Source organism: Podarcis muralis, chromosome 8 (assembly GCF_964188315.1).
Source record: "Podarcis muralis chromosome 8, rPodMur119.hap1.1, whole genome shotgun sequence".
NCBI classification, from domain to species: domain Eukaryota; kingdom Metazoa; phylum Chordata; class Lepidosauria; order Squamata; family Lacertidae; genus Podarcis; species Podarcis muralis.
Genome location: NC_135662.1, coordinates 57,253,128 through 57,274,826, shown reverse-complemented (window position 1 = coordinate 57,274,826; position 21,699 = coordinate 57,253,128). Strand labels below are relative to the sequence as shown.

Genomic DNA, 21,699 nt, shown 5'->3' with positions numbered 1-21,699 from the left:
TCCTAGTGCTTTCCCTCAAACCAGTTTCCATTTGATTTGAAAATGTAGGCTGCAGCGAATATCTGTTTGTACAAATAAAGGGCTGGAAGAATCAAAGTCAGCTGTTGTGCTCGAAAGCCTTTGAGCAACATTTATTAGTAGTTCTTTTACTTAAGAATATGATTACAGAAAATAGTTACAGTATGGGAGGCCATAAATGAAAACTACGTAGCATGAGTTTTGATTTTCATTCTCCATTGTTACTTAGCGGTTAATGTCCTTTTGCTGACCAGCCATTGATTATTAATGTTCTCCATCAAACTATTGGGGGATCACTTCACTAGGAATGGGGAGGTCATTGAGAACAGCCTGTATATTTTCCACTGCTTCTTCTGTCATCATAAGCAGGGCTTGCACAGTTGCAGTTCCAATGTGAGGAGTTATAATAACATTCTTCAGTTGCAATAATGGGTGGTCCCTGCAAGGAAGCCATAAAAGAAAAATCAGAAGTCATCTGGCACAGGCAGATCAAAGTAACTATATTGCTATATGACTGCACTGAAAAAGACTCCAAATTGGGGGGGGGGGCGGGGTTTAGTGGTAAGTTAGCTTCCACTGAGATGTCTTCTATACACTGTGTAGGTCACAATCATTAAGTGTGATATGATCTACTAAATCATTTTAGGAGTTAGCCCTATGAAGATCTGCTTTTGAGTGACTGGTGCTCTGAATCAAAGTTCTCATCACCTATAAACTTGTTTGTATGGCAGTACTGTTAGATTGTTAGATAGAAAGCTTAGAACAATGCAGTCTATGTTCTAGGCTTAGAACAAGAACTCCCCCTTACAATTCCACTCTATTTTTGCATTTCAAATGCACGGTATAGGTTTGAGTGAAAATGAATTAAAGCAGCAAAACAAATTTTGCCGTCTACTATACAATCTGAAGGTTGTTTTGTTTCAAAGTGTTAGATGGCAAAGGAAAAGCATTTGAGACCTCGGGACAAGGGACAGATTGCTATCTCAGCCCTGAACGCAAGTGCTATTGTGTTGTTGCACTACAGAGCTTGGAATGGGTTATATATAATACATCTACCACCATGATTTCTTGTGTTACTTCAGTTTGTTTAAATCCAAATACTCTGAGACTCAGGTCAGTCAGAAGAAATGACAAAATGACTTCGGAAGAAGGCATATTTATGACTATCCATGCACACAGGTTTCTGAACACATCAAGCATTAAAAAGGAGGCAACAGAGACAAACCATGATCATCTATGCCTTAATGTTGAAGTTTTGGACCAATGAATAATACTTATTCCATGTCAGAACTAAAACAACAACAATAAAGGGTTTTGTTTTTTTTTGGTAATATTTTACCTTGGCAATGGTTCAGGGTGAGTCACATCTAAAGCTGCAGCCTTAATAACTCCATTTTTGAGCGCTTCTACCAAGGCATCTTGATCAACTACTGCACCTGATACAGACAGAAAGTCATAAAGTAGCTCATGATAAAGACTGAAAGCTTGTTTCTTGCATTGTTCACTTGAAAAGCCAACATTGTGTCCAGTGGAGTTAATGCCTAGGTAAGTGTGCTTAGGATTGCAGTCAATGAACACATTTTAAGGAGCTAAGGGAATCTCCACATTCTCTCTCCAAACATGTTTTGATTGAGCCGAAATAGTAAAAAGGCTTATGAATCCAGTCCTTAATCCATTTCCTTTGCAGCAAAAGTTCACCAATAAAGCCACTTCATGTGATATTGCTCTTCCATCCTTCCTTCCTTCTACATCTGGATTAGGGTGTAATGAAACCCACAGCTGTGCCAAATCGAATGTACCCAAAGTATGTTTCTTTACCACTGAATTTCCCCCTTCTTTTTCTTGTGTACCATACTCCTGATCCCACTCCCAATGCTACTGGTTTCAAAATAATCCATATTGATTCTTGACACTGAAAACTGGTTGTTGGCCTCACCCTTTGTTAGTGCTGATGAAATGTATCACCTTTCACACAAAGGAATACAGAGAAAAGGATGGAATATATGCAAAAATAGGTATTTGAAAAATGTATATAGCTGAAGTTTACATTTAGGTAGTCACACATCCCCTACCTCTGCAGATGTTGATGAGAGTAGCCGTGGGTTTCATCAGCTGCAGCTCTCTTTTCCCAATGAGCTTGTGTGTCTCAGGTGTCAGATTCACAACCAGCATCACAAAGTCAGACCCTTGGAGCAAGTCTTCTATGTTTCTGCAATAAGTGGCACCAACTGCCTGTTCTTCTTCCTCTTTCCTGGAAGGAAATAAATGTGACAATTGTCACTTATACTAGTGTCAGGGTTGCTTCCAGATCCCAGCTCACAGAGGATCACGCTAGCCCACGGTCATTAAGTAAAAGTCTTTATTGAGTTACAGTTTCCATTCTCAAGCTGCTGCGTGCAACTCTACGTCTAGTAGCTAGACCGGCGAAGCTCCGTCTGAATCTCCGCCCCTCGTACACCAACTTAATATCCTAGCCCTGCTCCACCTTTTCCGCCTGACTGTTCTTCTCTGGGTCCCTCTGCCCCCCTGGGTCTCTTCCTTCCGGGATTCTTCTGACGCTGACCCCCCGGACCCTCCTGTCTCCTTGCGCCGGGCTTTAGGACCCGGCTCCCTTTCCGGGCTGCCTACTGCGTCGCCTTCCTGTGCATTTGAACTTGGCGCGCGCGCCCAACCTTCCACCTTCCGTCTAACCGTCTCTTCGCTCCCAGATGGAGGTGTGGCCACTCCTGACTCGTGCCCTCCCTCCTGTTGTGAGCTGCCAGCGCTTGCCCCCTGGCTCCCTTCCTCTTCTCTGTTCTCTGGCGGTGACGCTGGTCCCGATCTCCAACTGCTCTCCTCTGAGTCCCCTCTGGCTCTATCTTCCTGGGGTGCCCCCCTAAACTCCCCCCTTGCCCTGGCCACTGGTGCTCCTTTCTGTGAATCCTCCGATTCACTGGAAAGGCTCGGAGATCTCGGGTCGTCGTCATCGCTCATCTTTTCTTCTGCCTCCTCCCCTTCGCTCTCTGTTTCCTCCCTTGCCCTTGCCTCTGCTCCTGAACCCCTGACATCCATCCCCCCCTCGAAGCCCCCCACTCCCCCTTCCCCTCCTTCCGGTGCTGGAGTTGGGTGCTGCTGTGTCAAGGGGACGAATGTCGGGTACCGTTCGCTTCCCGTAGCGGGCCTCCTTCCGAAGTCTTCCGGTTCTTCCTCCCTGCTCTCGTCGACGACGGTCACCTCTGCTTCCATCTCTGTGCCGCCGTGCTCGAAACCAGGGTCGTCCCCGAAAACGTCCATGTCCGTCTCTCCCTCACTTCCTCCTGGCGGCGTTGCTCGTCCTGGACCTTCTTGCCACTTCCTGCGCCACTGCTCCTCTGGTCTGTCGTCCCACCAATACGAGGGTTCTGAGGCAGATCCCGAGGGTGACCCCTCCGGGGAACGGACGTCTCGTGTCGGGTCCTCGTCCGAGTCGAACCCCCGGAACGTGCTGGCCGAAAGCGTGGGCGTGAAAAGCCAGTCGTCGAAAAAGTCTGCTGGCATTGGTCTATGTGGGAAGAGGGCATGAAACTCGTCTTTGAGCAGAGGTTCGTCCAAGGCGTAGCCCGGCACCCAGCTGTTCGCACTGGCCGGGGTGCCCTCCTTGGCGAGAAAGTATTCTACCCCTTCTTCCCCCCATCTGGAATCCAAAATCTCTGTGACTTCGTTGATGCGCTCCTTCTGTGCCCCTCCTGCGCGCCCTGTTCTGTCTCTGACCGGACTCGGTGCCGTTCCGGGTTCCTGAAACCTGTGCGGTGCCTTGTAGGGAGTGAGCACCGATCTGTGGAACACCGGATGCATTCTGGAACCCTCCGGAAGCGCCAGCCTGAAGGCCACCGGGTTGATCTGCTCTTCGACTTGATAGGGCCCCAGTTGCTTATGCCCTAGTTTCTTCTTGGCCAACGACCTGGCCGGCACTGCGTGGGCTGCTAACCAGACCCAGTCTCCCACGTGGAGCTCTTCGCCAACCCTTCTACTTTTGTCCGCTTGTACCTTGTATGCGTGCTTGGCCAGCTCCAGGTGGCGCCTCAGCTGATCGTGGACTTCCTGCAGCTCCGACGCGAACGCATCTGCCGTCTGCGGCTCCCCCTCCCCCAGCCTTTCCAGTCCCGGAAAAGTTCTGGGGTGCCTCCCGTTGTTGGCGAAGAACGGCGTGATCCCCGTGGACACGTGCTTCGTGTTGTTGTAGGCGAACTCGGCGAGCGGCAGGTAATCCACCCACGTCGCAGGCTGTTGATTTGCATAACACCTCAAGTACTGCTGCATGATGGCATTGACCCGCTCGGCTTGCCCGTTGGTCTGCGGGTGTCTCGCCGACGCCAGGTTGATCTTGACGTTCAGGAAGCCCATCAGCTTCTGCCAGAAATTCGAGATGAACTGCCGCCCCCGGTCGGACAGAATAGACCGTGGCAGACCGTGAACCTTGAACACGTGGTCTATGAACAGTTTGGCGGTTTGCTCCGCCGTGGTCACCTTCGCACACGGAATGAAATGTGCCATCTTGGAAAACAGGTCCACCACCACCAGCACTGCCGTCTTGCCCCTCGAGCTGGGCAGATCCGTGACAAAGTCCAGGGCCACTCTCTCCCAAGGTTCGACCGGAGTTTGCAGCGGTTCCAACAGTCCGGCCGGCGGTCTATGCACTGGCTTCGCCCTCTGGCAGGTGTCACACCTCGCCACGTAGTCCGCGACCTCCCCTCTCATTCCAGGCCACCAGAAATCCCTGGCGACTAATTCCACCGTCTTCTCCTTGCCGAAGTGCCCAGCCGTGGGCGCGTCGTGCAGCTGCTGCAGCACCTTGGCGCGAAGTTCGTCTCCCGGCACGTAGATGGCCCCTTTACGGATGAGCAATCCATCTCTTAGCTGGAAACCGTCGGCCGCTGCCTTGCCCCTTTGCACCTCTGCCATCTTTGCTTGTGCGAAGGAGTCCCCCTGCAACGCTCGTCGCACCGCCTCCAGGTCCACGGTTGCCGCGGCGCACGCCCACACTGTTGGTGCGAAGATGTGCATGGCGGCCGCTGGCGTTGCGTCCTCCAGATACTGTGGCTTACGAGAGAGAGCGTCCGCCATGATGTTGGTGTCCCCCGGGACATACTCTATTCGGAAGTCGAAGTTCGCAAAGAACTCAGCCCAACGTATCTGCCTCTGGTTCAGGAACTGTGCCGTGCGCCAGTGCTCTAGGTTCTTGTGGTCCGTGCAAACCTGCACCGTGTGCTTGGCGCCGATCAGAAAGTGCCTCCACGCCTTGAACGCTGCATGAATGGCCAGCAACTCCCTGTCCCATATGGTGTAGTTCTGCTCGGACTTGCTGAGCTTCCTGGAGTAAAACGCTCCCGGTCGCCACACCCCTTGCGGGTCTTTCTGCAGCAGGACCGCCCCCACGGCTCTGTCCGAGGCGTCTGTCTCCACCCTCATCGGCTTGCTAGGGTTGACGTGAAGCAGCTGCTCTTCCGACGCGAAGAGACGCTTGAGTGCCTGAAAGGACTGTTCCGCCTGCTCTGTCCAAATGAACTTCTTTTTCTTGGAGCTAAGCGTGTCAGTGATGGCCGCCGTCTGCATAGCGAAGCCCTTGATAAACTTGCGATAGAAGTTCGCAAAGCCGACAAACCGTTGGACCTCCTTCCGGTTGCGTGGGCTCTTCCAATCCAACACCGCTCGAACCTTGGCGCTGTCCATGGCGAGCCCCTTGTCAGACAGCTTGTAGCCCAGAAAATCCACCTCCGTCACGTCAAATTGGCACTTCTCCAGCTTGGCGTAGAGCCTATGTTGCTTTAGCCTGTTCAGCACTTCCTTGACGTGTTTGTCATGCTCCTGTTGCGACTCCGAAAAGATCAGGATGTCATCTAAGAAACAGACGCACGTCTTGTAGAGAAGTCCCGCCAACACGTGATGCATGAATGCTTGAAAAACGTGGGCGCCATTTTGCAATCCAAACGGCATAACTCTATATTCGTAGGTCCCCAGTGGCGTGAACATGGCTGTTTTCCACTCATCTCCCTCCCGCATGCGAATGAGGTTGTACGCCCCTCGCAGGTCCAACTTGGTGAACACTCTGCCCTTCCGCACCTTTGCGAGGAGGTCGTCAATTCGGGGCATGGGGAAGTCCGATGGCTTAGTCACACTGTTCAAGATCCTGTAATCCACTACAAGTCTCTTTTGGGGCGTATCCCGCTTCTTAACGAAGAACACCGGACTGCCTCCCGCTGCCTTGGACTCCCGGATGAAACCGCGCTCCAAATTATGATCTATGAACTCCTTGAGTTCTTGCAGTTCGTCCTCTGACATGGAATACAGTCTCCCCTTAGGCAGCGCCGCTCCTGGCAGCAGGTCAATCTTGCAGTCATATGGCCTGTGAGGTGGTAGCCGGTCTGCCTCCTTCTCGCAGAAAACTTCCAAAAATTCTGCGTACTTGTGGGGAATCGCTTGCAGCGTGCCTAGTAGCAGCTGTGACTCCTCTTCCTCTCCTTCCTGCCTGGGCACGATGCAGTGTTCAGCACAAAAAGAAGAGCCGAAGGTCAGCTGCCTCTGGTACCAAGCCAGCGTTGGGCTGTGCTTGTCCAGCCAACTCATGCCCAACACAATGGGCGTGTCCGATAATTGAGTGACGTTGAAGCTTATGACTTCTTTGTGATTCCCAAGTCGCATCACCATTGGTGGCGTTTGCTGCACCACTTGCCCCCCTAGCAGCTCCCTGCCGTCCACCGTGACAACCTGCAGGGGCAGTGTGGCCGGCAGCAACTGTATAGCATGCTTGTTGACAAAGTCCTGCCCTATAAAGTCCGCATTGCTGCCTGAGTCAATGGTGATTGGCACGTCCATGGTGATGCCATTGGGCAGCTGGAGCGATGCGGTGAGCCTCACCACTGGTTTGGGCGGGAGGGGGTTCACGGGCTGTAAAATCTCTGGGGACTGCATCATTAACACGTCTGGCTGGGCCCCAGTGCCTCTTCCTCCAGCCAGACTGCGTCGTTTCCCTGCTGTGGTCCTCCTTGCTGCGTTGCTGCAGTCACCATTGCTGAGGCTGCAGTGAGCTTGTTGAGCCTCTGGGGACACTCTTTCGCCATATGCCCTGGCTCCTCACAGACGTAACACTTCCTGTTCCCTCTAGGAGGCTTCGCTTTCACTGCTGCTGGTGCTAGGGCTCTGGTTGCTGACTGAGCCCTGGCACCTCCAACCTCCATAGGTTCAGCTCCTCCTCCTGGCGGAGGCGTGGATTGCGTACGCGCTGCTTCTCTGGGAAAGAAGGAGGAGCCCCTGGCTGTTTCGCGCCCTCCACGCCCTTCGTCCCTGCTCCACGGACGTCCTTCCAGCCGCACCCCCACTGCCAGCGCCCTCTGCACGACCTCCTGGGTGGTTCGGGGTCTCTCCCCCCTCGCAATTTCATCTTTCACAGAGCTGTTTAATCCCTCCCAGAACAGGTCTCTTACAGGAGTCGCATCTCTGTCCCATTCTAGGGCACTGGCCAAGGCGAAAAAGCGGGCATGGTACTGCCGTACGCTGGCCCTTCCCTGTTTCAGTCCATGAATCTGTTGCCTAGCAAGATCCACGTCAATGCTTGATAAAAAACACTCATCCATCGCTTTAATAAAGGCATTCGCATTTTGGAGCGCCGGATCGTTATCCCTCCACAAATTGCGCAGCCATGCTCTGGCATCCCCATGCAAATAAGACATGATGAATCCCACTTTCTCTTGTTCATCTCTAAAATCTTTACTCAGCAGTTGCAGTGCACACAGCACGTCTGCTTTAAAATTGGGATACTGTTGCAGGTTCCCATCGAAGTGAGAGACCAGACCGCCTGTGCGTCTCCCCAGCCCAATCCCCTCTGGTTTGGGTGTCTGTTGCCCTTGCTTCGTAAGCACTTCCAACCTGACCTGGAGATCCCTGTAGGCGGCAGCTGCGTCCTCCTCTCTCTTCCTGGATGCGAGAGCCTCGGCATTCAGCTGTGACACTGCTTCTCTGAGTTCCGCTATCTGCTGTTCAGCCGTCATGTCGGCTGCCGTTCGTGAGCTCGCTAGTAGGCACCTGCTTCTCTCCTCTCCTCGAGGCTGTAGATGCCCACAATTCAGTCAGACGGAGCTTACTGTCAGGGTTGCTTCCAGATCCCAGCTCACAGAGGATCACGCTAGCCCACGGTCATTAAGTAAAAGTCTTTATTGAGTTACAGTTTCCATTCTCAAGCTGCTGCGTGCAACTCTACGTCTAGTAGCTAGACCGGCGAAGCTCCGTCTGAATCTCCGCCCCTCGTACACCAACTTAATATCCTAGCCCTGCTCCACCTTTTCCGCCTGACTGTTCTTCTCTGGGTCCCTCTGCCCCCCTGGGTCTCTTCCTTCCGGGATTCTTCTGACGCTGACCCCCCGGACCCTCCTGTCTCCTTGCGCCGGGCTTTAGGACCCGGCTCCCTTTCCGGGCTGCCTACTGCGTCGCCTTCCTGTGCATTTGAACTTGGCGCGCGCGCCCAACCTTCCACCTTCCGTCTAACCGTCTCTTCGCTCCCAGATGGAGGTGTGGCCACTCCTGACTCGTGCCCTCCCTCCTGTTGTGAGCTGCCAGCGCTTGCCCCCTGGCTCCCTTCCTCTTCTCTGTTCTCTGGCGGTGACGCTGGTCCCGATCTCCAACTGCTCTCCTCTGAGTCCCCTCTGGCTCTATCTTCCTGGGGTGCCCCCCTAAACTCCCCCCTTGCCCTGGCCACTGGTGCTCCTTTCTGTGAATCCTCCGATTCACTGGACAGGCTCGGAGATCTCGGGTCGTCGTCATCGCTCATCTTTTCTTCTGCCTCCTCCCCTTCGCTCTCTGTTTCCTCCCTTGCCCTTGCCTCTGCTCCTGAACCCCTGACAACTAGTAACTCTCATTTCTGGAGCTGCCCGGGCAGAACAAATACTTGACAGGGGCTGGGAGCTCCTCGTAGATTCTTTCCTATGGGTAGCCAAATTTTAGGTCAAAAGGCAACATTTAAAGTCCACTGCATCCCTCCCAATTCAATGCAGCATCCATGTGAACATCAGTGTTACTCCTTGCATGGTGCCTTTCAAGGCAGCCAAAGGGCATTGCTAAAGGATGCTGGCTGATCATGAGAATCTGAAAACTTGAGGAACATGGGAGCCTGCATGTATTTCTGGCTAGCGGTGGTTTTTTAAAAAATGATTACTATCTTTGAAAAGATCTTCTAGTCTTCTAGTGCGCCTTCTTGTGTGCCCTGCTTTAGGTGTTGATTGCCAATACTGGAGAGAAGCAGAATTACCCTTATTTTGTATGTGTCGCGCTGTGCATGCTGCAAAAAGAGATTCAAGACAAAAATCTAATAAACCCTGATTTATATATTAATTCTGAACAGGCAGGGTGTGTGTGTGTGTGTGGTCGTTTTACCATATTGTAAGTCTGAAAATCATCATGTCTTTAAAAATCACTTGTTTCCACTTCAGTGTTCAAATATTAGCAAGAAGAATCACCATACACGTAGGTTTGCCATATGTCCAGTAATTCCCGGACATGCCCTCTTTTGGGAGTCCTACATGCCCATCGGGGGTGTGTGATTTTACATTTTAAAGCAAATGTCCTGGATTTTTGGTGGGGGTTATTTTGTGTGTGGGGTGGCTCTGGTTCAGTCTCTGGTGACCCGGGCTCTGGTGTGGCCAGCTCAGGCTCAGCAGTGGAGGAGGGGCTATTGGGTGATTGCCCTAAGGAAGCCCAACAACTTTTTGTGTCCAGACTCTTACCTCTTGAAATATGGCAACCCTACCATACAGTGACTTTTTCACTTTAATGGTAGAGATGAAAATAGTCTCAAGTGAAGGAGGAATTGCTTTTGTCTCAGCCCCTTAGCCTCCATGACTACACACAGACTGACACTGTAACATGGTGCAGAGATTGATAGTTTCGAACAACTGCTTCCAACAGACATTGAAACCTAGATTACCAATACATTGGAAGTTAAATAACTAAGGATGAGGTCCTGTACCTGTCTACTCAGGAGTAAGCCCCACTGAGATCCATGAGACTTACTCCCATGTTAATTTTGCATGGGCTGCACTGTACAACACCTTCATCAAAGATATACCTACGGTTCCTGTTGTGATAAAGGATGTTCATGTCAAAAGCTTTTGCTCTCTTGGCTACTTTATACCCAATGCTACCCATTCCAATGATACCAAGTGTGGCCCGGGTAACTTCTACTCCCAGCCAGTCAACCGCAAAATGTGTGGTATCTGGAGATGTTGCAATATGACAACCTAAAAAACAAAAGCAGAAGCCACACAGCAGCGAATGAGAAACAAGAGTGTTAGTAGTTACAACAACTTTATTCCAGAAATTAGAAAACATGCCTGCACTATTTACAATAGTTATTGAAAATCAGAAGACAGCTCTAACTGGGAGTCCCTGGAAGGCATATTTCTACTTAGAATTTGTACAATAAGCAGCACATAAAAATATAGGTGGGAATAAATTTAAGGAAGAAGGCAGCAGAATCCATCACTGTTAAATCTAGTTAAGGGATCTTGTATGGAAGGAATAGAGAAACATCTGTTCAAGAGTCTGAAGAGCTTCAACCCATAAAATGTTGAGCTAAATGGATATTGGCTCTGACTCAATTTCAGTTACAAACTAAAAGCAAGCCAAAATTTGGAGTACAGTACTCCATAGTTTTCAGTTTAAAAGTTACTGTAATTTCTACTTGGTACCTGAATAGCTAGGAAAGGGAGAAAATACCTGTATTATTATTTATCAGTATATCATGGGCATTATCATGTAACTATTGATCAGCTGATCCAAGGACTGATTGATACTGGGAGTGGTGAACTAAAAATCTGCACATATTAGTGCAAGTTACATCCCACAAAATCTAAAATATGTCCACAACAACTTACATAAACTGCAAAAGAAAATGACTTTACCTTCCACTAGTCTTCTTGCAGATGCCAGCATTAAGGCCATGCCTATGTCTGCTGTGGAGTCAGCAACAGCATGTGGGGTGTTGGTGACTTTTACTCCAAAGCTCGAAATCAGTTTCAAGTCCAAATGATTCACTCCTACCCCTGAGTTTGCTACCACCTTTAGGCTGGGCAAGCTTTCAAGAAGTTCCCGGTCAATGAGAGGTCTGCACTCAAATACAAAAATGGACTTGATCTTTTCACGAAGTTCGTCCTTGTTTCTGTGAAACTCTCTCAGGGCGATGAGATTGAAGTGTTTCTTAAGGAACTCTACATGGCTCTCCAGTACACCAAATGCACCTCCTATTTCACAGATCAAAACACCAGGCAGTTCTTTTTCTCCCATACCCTGAAAAAAAGGGGATGATGAGAAATGTTAAACAGAAAACTAGGCTTTCATAAAGCCAATGGAAAATATCCAAGGATGTAAACTGGAGTCTCAGTATTCTGCATTATTCTATATTAACAGTTAGATAGTCTCTGATAATAACTACATTTTGTTGGGTGCTTAAAACATCGATTTCTAAAAGCATTCCCAGGAGGATGAGCTGACTCACAGGCAGTATCGGATTTCTCTTTAGAGATCGGCTTTGTTTGTTTCTATTTCCTTTGTTTTAATTTTGTTGTATACTACTATGACATTGGTGGTGTTTAGACATTTATAAAGATTTTATGCATAAATACATAAGAAAAAGAATATACCCAGGAGGATTTAATTTACAACAGGATTTAATTGCAACAGATGATGACTTTCTACATGTGTATTTTCTTGCCCAGTTGTGGCAATAAGACACTACAATGTAATGATAAAGCTGTATTCATCATGTAAGATGCAGAAAAATGCTTAGTTGCTGGAGCGGAATGGGATCCTCTTTAAAAATGTCTGAGAATGCTTTATGCCGATCAAATTAGCCTTTTATCAGTTTTGATTCTGACGGTCAGCTTCTGTACAAAGAAATGAGCTGCAGCCAGTTATAGGACAAAAAACTTCACAAGATTTAGCTGCTTATCTTTTAACAGAAACACCATCATCAACTAATTTTGATCATCGTAAGAGGACAGCATACACTACTTTTGATGATTTATCAGGGAAAAAAACCTAGCAAATTATTGTTTCCTATACAGTATTTAAATATTGTTTAAATATTAAGGCAGTAACCTTGTGGTCTTGAAAATAACAAATACAATATGTATATACAAGAAACAATGAATATGAAAAACTACGAAACAATGTAATATATTCTAACATAAAACAATAAAATCTTAAAGACCTCAAAACATAGCAGCACATTTAAAAAAACTTCTTAAAGAGTCAAGGAACCCTTCCATCTTCAGCCTCCCTCTCGGCAAGGCATATCTTGAGTCACAATATACAACTCTCACCCCACTAAAACATACACATCACACCCAAATTCTGCCTTATCTGTACGCTCCAACCCACATAAGAGGGATTCCATTAGTTACTGCCTTCTATGATATGCTTACTGGACTTCTGTCTAATACAGTATTAGACAGTATTAGGAATTCATTTAAGTGAAAATGCCCTTCCATATAATTATATGGACCCTTCCATATAATTATCAGTTGTGGTGTATGAAGCAATGTGTTCAAATGGAAGGCTGTGGGCAGTGCTATTTTTCTAGAAAAAGAGGTGCCATAACTCACCATGAAGACTTCCTTCATTCTCTTAGAATGGCAATGGAACCCACATGAGAGGTGGTGGAACAGCTGTCTTGCAGCACTGGAATAGTTTACATCTCTCTGTCCCCATATTTCACCACAGATTTTGTCAGCAATGAGTTTTGCCAAAGGGCCACTTTGATTGGCAGCAACCCCATTCCATTCCCAGGATGCAATTAAATATAGGTGGCTATAATTTGGTCCAGGGGCTACTAATGGCCGCCTAGTACAAGTACCCTCAGCTGATTCCTGCTAAGGAACAAACTCTCTGTTTTTCAGCAAGCTAGAGATAAGAATAGTAATTCCCTCACTCAAAGCCTTAACATGCAATATAGGCACATGGGTTTATATATACAGTGATACCTCGGGTTAAGTACTTAATTCGTTCCGGAGGTCCATACTTAACCTGAAACTGTTCTTAACCTGAAGCACCACTTTAGCTAATGGGGCCTCCTGCTGCCGCTGCGCTGCTGGAGCCCGATTTCTGTTCTTATCCTGAAGCACTATTTCTGGCTTAGTGGAGTGTGTAACCTGAAGCGTATGTAACCTGAAGCGTATGTAACCTGAGGTACCACAGTATATTATGTGATTAGCATAAATAATCACAATAATCACTTCAATCATTAACATGAATATTTCTACAAGGCAATTTGCTTCCTCCTGGTACTAACCTTGGCCTGGTAAGCTGCTCCCCCAGTGCTGTTTTGCTCAGTTCTGTAGCTTTGCACACAGGTAATGTTTGTCTTTGCCCACTGAGACCAGTGCTTGCTGGAGACTTTCACCCAGGCAGCAGCCAGCTGAACAGACTGTGCCAAGCAGAAGGCTTTAACTCTGAGCATAATCCTACATTAAACACAGTGTTTTGGGAACACCTGTCCAAGAAACAACAATTTAAATCTAAGCTAGTGTTGTGAAAATTTAGTTGATACTAAAGCAGACATTTCTGAATAAAAAGGAAGTTAACAGTGCAATTATATTCTAAAAACCCTTTGTGGAGCCAACAAAATAAATCACTCAAAATAAATGATGTTTAAAACTTTTAACAAAGATTACACCAAGATTAACAACAGCTTCTGCTGTAACTAACTTACCAGTTTTGGTAGGGGAGTGGATTGAACAATGTGCGTATTTCTTGATTTCTACAGCACACACTGAGTACAGTCAGTTCTTTTAACTGTTTGCTTTTAAGGCCCCTTAGCTGGCTTGGCTCTGCCTGAATGTGAGCTATGCACACAGCACATCTGTTCCTTAGTACGTACACACATTTCTAACAAGGCTGTATCCCAGTCTTATACTTGGTTTCCAGATATTTATTAACAGCATTTACAAGCTTCTCAATTAAAAATAAATGCTCAATGTATTATCCGTTAAGAGCCAAGGAAAAAGTCATCACAGTAGCAAACCTGGATAAAATACATATGTGGCAGCTATGTTTATTTTGCCTTGTCTACAGTGCAAAAATATGGCATTATCAGCCCATGTTTTCATGGTTTACACATGGTGCTAAAATAAGTGCATACTGTATCTATGTAAAAAACAATATGTATTACAGCTGTCTAGGAGAAATATACTTCCAAACGGATCACGTGGTCTGAAGCTGGCAAGAGTCTTAATTGCAAGTCTCTGCCCGCAGGAGGGGGCAATGGCAAGAACTGCGGCCAGACCCGAGCAATCAATCCTTGCTCTCGATTCGCTTTTCCTTACGGGTTGGAAGAAACCATCAAAACCAAGAACTCCGCTAGACAAGCTTTCGGCGAGCAACCTTTCCCAAACGGTTGACGTCATCCCAAGGTCTACGCGAACTTCACAGCTGTCAGAACCACTCTCTTCTACCCAACAGGTACCCGTTTTACCAGAACGGTTCCCCCTTACCTCTCTTTCTTTTTGCAATGGACTCGTCCCCATCGCTCAGGCGTCGATTGTAGAGCAGCCGTTCCACTTCCGTCGCGAAATGAACCTCTCCGGAAGTGGCGAAACAAAAAGCGGGCAAACGGCTTCATTTGCCCTCACGGGGCTAAGCGTAGCGCTGCATTAGGCGGCGCTTACCCGTCCTCCACCCCCACCCCGGCCGGACTCTAAGTTCGGCGGCCGCCGGTCGTCGCGAGCGCGCACGTGTCCTTCGAGGCGCCTGTGGGGAGCCGTTACAGACGTTATTCCTTTGCGTTCGGTGAGTGGCTGTTATCTGGCGGGCTGGAGTCCGCGGGCGGGTGAACGGTCGGGAGACGGAGGAGTTCGGCAGCGTTAGGAGGGCCGCAAGCTCCCCATCCCTTGGGGTTTGCAGAATCCCACGGAACCTTAAACCGGCCTCGGCTTTCCTTACCCCACTCTTATCTCACAGCCCGTGCCATAGCCCTGGTCAAGACGACGCTACCCTATTTGGCCGCGTTTATATGTCGCTCTGCGGCTTGAAAACGTGCAGAACGGCTCTTGGAAATGTCAGAACAATCATTGTATATATAACAAAACCTGAACAGACAGGAGAGGGAAGAGGACTTGACTAAGAGGATGTAAGATAAAATGGTTTCAAAAGGCCTGGGCATATGATATTCACTTCACCTAGAAGGAGGTCAGGCTCGATGTCAGGGGAAGGTGTTACAGATCCAGGGCACAAAACACAAAAATGCCCTTATGCTAGGGTAACTGAAGGTTTAGCCTTCAATTTAAGGGACTCTTAAAAATGATGTTGATATTTGGGGTGTATCATACGGTCCTGTCTATCTTTTTGGTTCCAGGTCATTTAGAGCAGGCACGTCCAACTCCCAAGAGACTGTGATCTACTGACAGTATTAAAAAAAACACACAACTGGCAGTGATCTACCCTTTTTTTTTTAAATAGAGATCGCTAGGGGTCCAAAGATCGACTAGGATCAGGATTGACCAGGAACACCCAGTGATCAACCAGTAGATTGCATTCGACCTGTTGGACATGCCTGATTTAGAACTTCACATTAACCTTTAATCATGCCCTTTTCTTTTGGCTGATCCCAGCCAGACCCCAAAGACACCTGTAAGTTCTTCTGTTCCTTCCTTTTGGAGAGAAGAATCTGAACTTATTACCAACTGTCATGGACCAGAATAATTGACCTCCCCCATCAACACATTCCTAATTATGTCGCACCACTGACTATGCAGTCTGCAGTGGTAGCTTAACCTTGGCTGGAATAACAAGGTAAACTAAGGTATATAACAATTTGCTTGCCTTACACAAGAATTCACTTCATGAATTTACCAGTCAAAATCTAACAAATTGCTTTGTCTTGAATCAAACCTTTTCCTGTAACATTGAGCACAGTGAACCTGAACTGTAAATTATTGTCTTGTTCTGTTTTCTCCCACAGGTCTTACACATATTTTGAAAATGTCGTATATGCTTCCACATTTACACAATGGCTGGCAAGTAGACCAGGCCATTCTTTCAGAAGAAGACCGTGTGGTGGTCATTCGTTTTGGGCATGACTGGGATCCAACATGTATGAAAATGGATGAAGTTTTATATAGTATTGCTGAGAAGGTATTTCATTTTTATTAATATTGTATTGTATCCATTTAATCCATATTTATATATTAAACCAAGAACATAAACTTATGAGAAAACATGCCAATTATTTCGTTTACATTTTTATCTCAGAAGGAACAACTGAACTGCATGGTTTTTATGTAAAATATTTTTTTCAGTAAAGGTCGCAAACATCCAGAGTCATGTGAGTAGACTCTTGTATCACAAGACTTCCTCTCTGCCCTCTGTAGCACTCCTGAAACCTGCCTGAGGGTCTTCCAACCCCCTGGAGCACAATTTTGTGGGAGGGGCACAAGGGAGGGGAGCAAAGGAAAGTTTATATTATGCTATAATAAAAAATTATATTGGTTCTTGCCAGAATACAAAAGTTACTGACTTTCCTAAACTTGTAATCTTTCTGGTTGCAATGAATGAAATTGAATTGGAATCACAAAAGGATTTTATCAGAGAGGAAGATTGATGGGCATTTGCAAGCCATAGTTTAGGGTAGACCTAATGCTGATCTTAATATTCATCTAACCTGTTTATCATTAAAAATGATCCCAGAATGTTTTACAATATACACAATAAATACACCACTCACAATGAAATCATTTTCATAAAACAAATAAAATGCTAAAAATTCTTAAATCACTTACAACAGATTGATAAGTCACTGAGAGCAGGCTACACAACTGTATACCAGTTTAGCAAAAAACCTGGGCGAATAGGTATGTTTTTAACTGTTGCTGAAAATCTATCAGTTTCAGCACCAGTTGAATCTGGGAAAGAAGGGCATTCCACAGTTTGGGTGCTGATATTAAGAATGCCTTCAAGCTTCCAGGAACCTCTGCATTATTGGAACATAGTTTGAAAAACAGTGTTCTATACCATTGTAAAGAATGTAATGGTACTTGGATAGGTGGTAGATGAAGGAGGTTTGGCATATATTTTAAAGCAGCAAATATGCTAAAGGTAGTTGCAGAAGTTATGGGGGCTGAAATAAAATAGGACTCTTTCTGTCACATGAAGGGCGCCTTTGGATCTAACCTTATATAAAATTGCATTGCAGAAGTTTTTGTGAAAACTAAAATAATAAAATTCATACATATGCTATTAATAACAGCATAGAATTCAAACTGTTATGAAAACAACCCTAAAGGCAATCCAATTGCTTGTATTACTGCTTCTGAGCAATAAAAGACAAATTGACTTTAAACTTCAGGGCAAATATAGTAAGTTCATGTACCAAAATTGAGACATAACTATTTAGTATTTTGACATTTTAAAGGAAGATATAGCTAGAAATATTAATAGGTGGGATAAACATTGTCAAGGAAATGTCAAGGAAAAGGAAATAATATTCTTTGGAATACTTTTATAGATAGTAATATAGTCCTACCTCGGGTTACAGACACTTCAGGTTGCATTTTTTTCAGTTTGTGGACCACTGAAACCCGGAAGTACTGGAACGGGTTACTTCCGGGTTTCGGCAGTTGCGCATGCGCAGAAGTGCTAAATCACGCTTTGCGCATGCACAGAAGTGCTGAATTGAAACCCACGCGTGCGCAGACACACTGCTGTGGGTTGCAAATGTGCATCCCGCACGGATCACGTTCGCAACCCGAGCGTCCACCGTAGTTGAAAAACTAGTAACTTGGCAAGCATATTGGCACTTAAATTTTACGTGGGGGAAAAAGAACAATGTAACTTTGTATTTGAACATCTCCCTCTGCAGAAATAGCAGATTAAAGAGGGTGATCCTTCCTCATCTTCTTGCTTACAAGTCCTGTTCGGATATCACTGCTGTACAAAGAGTGAGTAATCAGTTGTACTGCATATTTACACTAGAACCATCATGCAAACCTATTATTATGCTACAGTTATATTCTGCACTGGGAGAAAATTTAGTTGACAGTGAGCACTGAAGTTTCCAGTTTCCATGCTGGTCACTTTCTTAGATAGAATTTCCAGTAAGTGCAGCTTGTTCTTCCACTGTTTATGCTCCTTCTCTGATACACTATGCATAATTTCCAATATAACCATGCAGTTCTGGGGTGTAAAAGTTAACATACGTGTTTTGGACAACAGTGACTTCCTGTCAGGTCCAGCAAAACAAAAAGTTTGCCAATATGTGCCGCTAAAGAAAAAGGCTTTTAAGAATATTTGTCTACTTCTGTTCTTATGAGTTGCATATCTGAGCCCATCATCACTAAACATTTAAAGCGGTGTCATACCATTTTAAACAGTCATAGATCCCCCCAAAGGACCCTTAGAACTAGTTTGTCAAAGGAGCTGAGAGCTGCTAGGAGACCCCTATTCCCTCACAAAGCTACAATTCCCATAGTCCCCGGGAGATGGATTGATTGTAAAACCATTCTGGAAATTACTGTTTTGTAAGCGGAATGAGGTCTCTCTGTCTCTAGCATTCAAAATAAAAAATGAACTCCTTGGCATAATGAGACTTTTTATTTCCTGGTCTATGAGCATTGAGAGATTGTCATCATGTTTTAGGGTTTTAATACTAGCACAAGGGTCAAATATTTTTAAATTTTCAGAGTTCTCAATGACTTGTAGGAGGGTTATAAGTGTCTTAAGAAACATATATTTCACTGTATTAAAAATAGATACTTAGTTCTTACAGGTTTAGGTGTATGTTAGTGTGTTGCAGAGGTTTTCAACCTTTTTGGGTCCACGGCTCCCTTTACCAACTACATTCTTTCTGTGGCCCCCCGTGAGGCTCAGAAGCCCAGTTATGTCACCCCTTTCCTGCAGAGGCGGCAGCCCCTCACCTCCTTTTGAACCTTTTGTATCCAGTCCTGGCATCCAATGAAATATGGATGTGTTTACAGGTGTGTGTCTAATATAGGAGAGGTAAACAGGAACTGAGCAGAAACAGCAAACTTTCTTGTATTGTGAATTTTTGAAGGGATATTTACTGAGACTTTTTGTGGGTCTTATAGGAGATACTGGTGGGTACACTGTGGCCCACAGGCACCACACTGGCGACCCTGACCTTCTTGTTTTTCCTCCTTCCCAAATCTCTTATATGCTAAACTCATTGGCAATTGCAGAACAGTGTATTTTTTAAAATTAAGCTGTTTCAATCATCACTGCCACAGTATCAGTATGACCTATTGCATTGGGTGGGAGCTGTAAACTAATGAAGATTATGTGCAAATTAATACTGAACAACTGTAACAGCTTGAGATTTCCTAAAGCTTGCAGAAGAACAAACGTTGAATTCTGGCTGCTACTGGGTATAGCGCAAATGGATCGGACCTGAACATATCTAAAATATAAAACCGTATTCTGTGTTTCAGTTCTTGTTATGTGTGTGTTTCGTTTTGAAACAAAATGGGAAACACTTGTATCCTTTGGGAAGCAAATCCCAGTGAGCATGTTTCTCTGTAAACTTCAATACAGTGGAACCTCAAGTTGCGAACATGATCCGTGCGGGAGGCACGTTCGCAACCCGCAGCGCCACGTCTGCGCACACGTGGGTCGCGATTTGGTGCTTCTGCACATGCACAAAGCGCAATTTAGTGCTTCGCATGGACGAGTGCCAAAACGCAGAAGTAACCTGTTCCAGTACTTCTGGGTCTGGAACCGGCGCAACCTGAAATCGCGTAACCTGAAGTGTCTGTAACCCGAGGTACCACTGTATTGTGAAGCTATTTTGCTTACAATTAATGTTTTAGAACATAGTATGTTCTAAACACACATTCCTCTCCCATAGGTGAAAAATTTTGCTGTTATTTATCTTGTGGATATCACCGAAGTGCCAGACTTCAACAAGATGTATGAACTGTACGATCCCTGTACAGTCATGTTTTTCTTCAGGTATACTATAACTTGTATATTTTCAGCTGATAAGTGTTTTCCAGGCTTTCTCTAATTTTTGACCGAATCCGTTTGTGTCATGTAGTGCAACTAAATAAGCTGCAGAATAGAGTAACTTTATTGATGTCTGTAATACTACGAATTTCTGTTGAATACCACTGGTACAGCACTGGATAAAACCCCATTAATCTAATCTAGTTTTAGTATAAAGGAAATATGCATTAAAGTAAATCACTCCATCCTGCCCAAATGTATTTGGAGATAGGGAGGAGTATATATTGCAGAACATGGGGGCTACATGAAATACTATGTAACTATAACATATTAATAATATCCTTCCCCATTTTTCTTTCCTTTCTTTAAGAAACAAGCATATAATGATTGATTTAGGCACTGGTAACAACAACAAAATTAACTGGGCAATGGAGGACAAACAAGAGATGATTGACATCATAGAAACAGTTTATAGAGGAGCACGTAAAGGTAGAGGTCTTGTTGTATCACCCAAGGACTACTCAACCAAATACAGATATTGATCATTTGATCATTTTACTACAAGTCTACTTCTGGAGCTTCGTAAACTCAAACTTTGTATAAAGTGTTCTTTCTTGCTTTCATCTCCATTGTGAATATATATTTGGATTTATGTAAATATGTTACCTTATTTTTTATGCAAAAAAACTTACTTGATTTTAGAAATAAAGTATGTCTTTTACACATAAAGTGTTTTGAATCTTACATTTTTCAGAATATTATTTTTATAAAACTATTATTTTCTATAGGAATAGATTGAGCTATGTCCAGTTGAAACATAACAAATGCCTCTAGACAACATAAACCATATTTCATCAGAATATAAAAATATAAAAATACAGTACAGTGGTACCTTGGTACTTGAAGGGCTTGGCTCCTGAACGCCGCAAACCCAGAAGTAAGTGTTCCGGTTTGTGAACGTTTTTTGGAAGCCTAACATCCAATGCGGCTTCCGATTGAGTGCCGGAAGCTCCTGCAGCTAATTGGAAGCCGCGCCTTGATTTCTGAACCGTTTTGGGAGTCAAACAGACTCCCAGAACAAATTAAGTTCGAGAACCAAGGCACCACTGTATAAATCCCACAAGGCACATTTTTTGTGATTGGCTTGGATCCAAATACTGTTCTCTTATCACCAGATGGCTAGGGGTGGTGGACAGGGTGTGTGGAGGTCTGTAGATAGGAGGGATAGGAATGAATTCTCCATCTTGTGCGAGCAAGTAGAAAGTGCCTTACAGAGCAGGAATTTTGGATTCAAGCAATTGTTTAAGGCTCACCTTTAGAATCTGGGAATCTAATGTGTCATGGATACCAGAAAACATGCATAGCACCAACTGATACTAATCACTGTAATATTAAGTAATCATTGTAATAAGGGAATTCAGTCAGTGTTTTATGTGTTCCACTTTCAGAGCCTAAAGCAGTTCCAGTATAGATTTTTCAAGAAAGTTGGAAGGCAGACAGTATCCATTGCTGGCCAAAAAGAAATACATGTCCCAGGATGTCTTTGAAGAAAAAAGGCAACTTTCCTCCCTTCTTTTATTTCCTCCCCTCTTAGCATAATTATGCTATGTTTTTTAAAAAGGTAAAGGGACGCGGGTGGTGCTGTGGTCTAAACCACTGAGCCTCTTTGGCTTGCTTATTATGAAGTCGGCAGTTCGAATCTGTGCGTTGGGGTGAGCTCCCGTT

General features: G+C 45.4%; 2 protein-coding genes across 8 annotated transcripts; one reads left to right on the top strand and one right to left on the bottom strand.

Annotated features, from left to right (window-relative positions):
• Nucleotides 1-97: 97 nt before the first annotated feature.
• On the bottom strand, nucleotides 98-14,649 carry LOC114600816 (putative 2-ketogluconate reductase). Of its 4 annotated transcripts, none has more exons than XM_028737526.2 (7): nucleotides 14,514-14,649; nucleotides 13,313-13,513; nucleotides 10,926-11,310; nucleotides 10,091-10,262; nucleotides 2,091-2,269; nucleotides 1,358-1,454; nucleotides 98-457 (listed from the first exon to the last, which is right to left on the bottom strand). In XM_028737526.2, the coding sequence occupies exons 2-7, from the start codon at nucleotides 13,478-13,480 to the stop codon at nucleotides 301-303; spliced, it is 1,158 nt and encodes a 385-aa protein (XP_028593359.2). In that variant the 5' UTR covers nucleotides 13,481-13,513; nucleotides 14,514-14,649; the 3' UTR covers nucleotides 98-300. The 4 variants fall into 4 exon arrangements, with proteins under 4 accessions (XP_028593359.2, XP_028593358.2, XP_028593360.2 ...); XM_028737525.2 differs by lacking the exon at nucleotides 14,514-14,649 and adding an exon at nucleotides 13,733-14,109; XM_028737527.2 differs by lacking the exon at nucleotides 13,313-13,513 and having other exon boundaries at nucleotides 14,514-14,636.
• Nucleotides 14,457-20,703, top strand: TXNL4A (thioredoxin like 4A). Of its 4 annotated transcripts, none has more exons than XM_077933220.1 (4): nucleotides 14,457-14,481; nucleotides 15,980-16,152; nucleotides 19,877-19,980; nucleotides 20,345-20,703. In XM_077933220.1, the coding sequence occupies exons 2-4, from the start codon at nucleotides 16,000-16,002 to the stop codon at nucleotides 20,514-20,516; spliced, it is 429 nt and encodes a 142-aa protein (XP_077789346.1). In that variant the 5' UTR covers nucleotides 14,457-14,481; nucleotides 15,980-15,999; the 3' UTR covers nucleotides 20,517-20,703. The 4 variants fall into 4 exon arrangements, with proteins under 4 accessions (XP_077789346.1, XP_028593368.1, XP_028593369.1 ...); XM_028737535.2 differs by lacking the exon at nucleotides 14,457-14,481 and adding an exon at nucleotides 14,672-14,808; XM_028737536.2 differs by lacking the exon at nucleotides 14,457-14,481 and adding an exon at nucleotides 14,836-15,148.
• Nucleotides 20,704-21,699: the final 996 nt, after the last annotated feature.

What these genes read in the sequence shown, in the direction of transcription:
- TXNL4A (XM_077933220.1), top strand. Translation starts at nt 16,000, where the DNA reads ATGTCGTATATGCTTCCACATTTACACAATGGCTGGCAAGTAGACCAG. An exon ending in TATATAGTATTGCTGAGAAG is followed by an intron (nt 16,153 to 19,876) that starts GTATTTCATTTT and finishes CCTCTCCCATAG; the next exon opens with GTGAAAAATTTTGCTGTTAT. An exon ending in ACAGTCATGTTTTTCTTCAG is followed by an intron (nt 19,981 to 20,344) that starts GTATACTATAAC and finishes CCTTTCTTTAAG; the next exon opens with AAACAAGCATATAATGATTG.
- LOC114600816 (XM_028737526.2), bottom strand. Translation starts at nt 13,480, where the DNA reads ATGCTCAGAGTTAAAGCCTTCTGCTTGGCACAGTCTGTTCAGCTGGCT. An exon ending in TGCAAGAAGACTAGTGGAAG is followed by an intron (nt 10,263 to 10,925) that starts GTAAAGTCATTT and finishes TTTGTTTTTTAG; the next exon opens with GTTGTCATATTGCAACATCT. An exon ending in TCTCATCAACATCTGCAGAG is followed by an intron (nt 1,455 to 2,090) that starts GTAGGGGATGTG and finishes TGTCTGTATCAG; the next exon opens with GTGCAGTAGTTGATCAAGAT.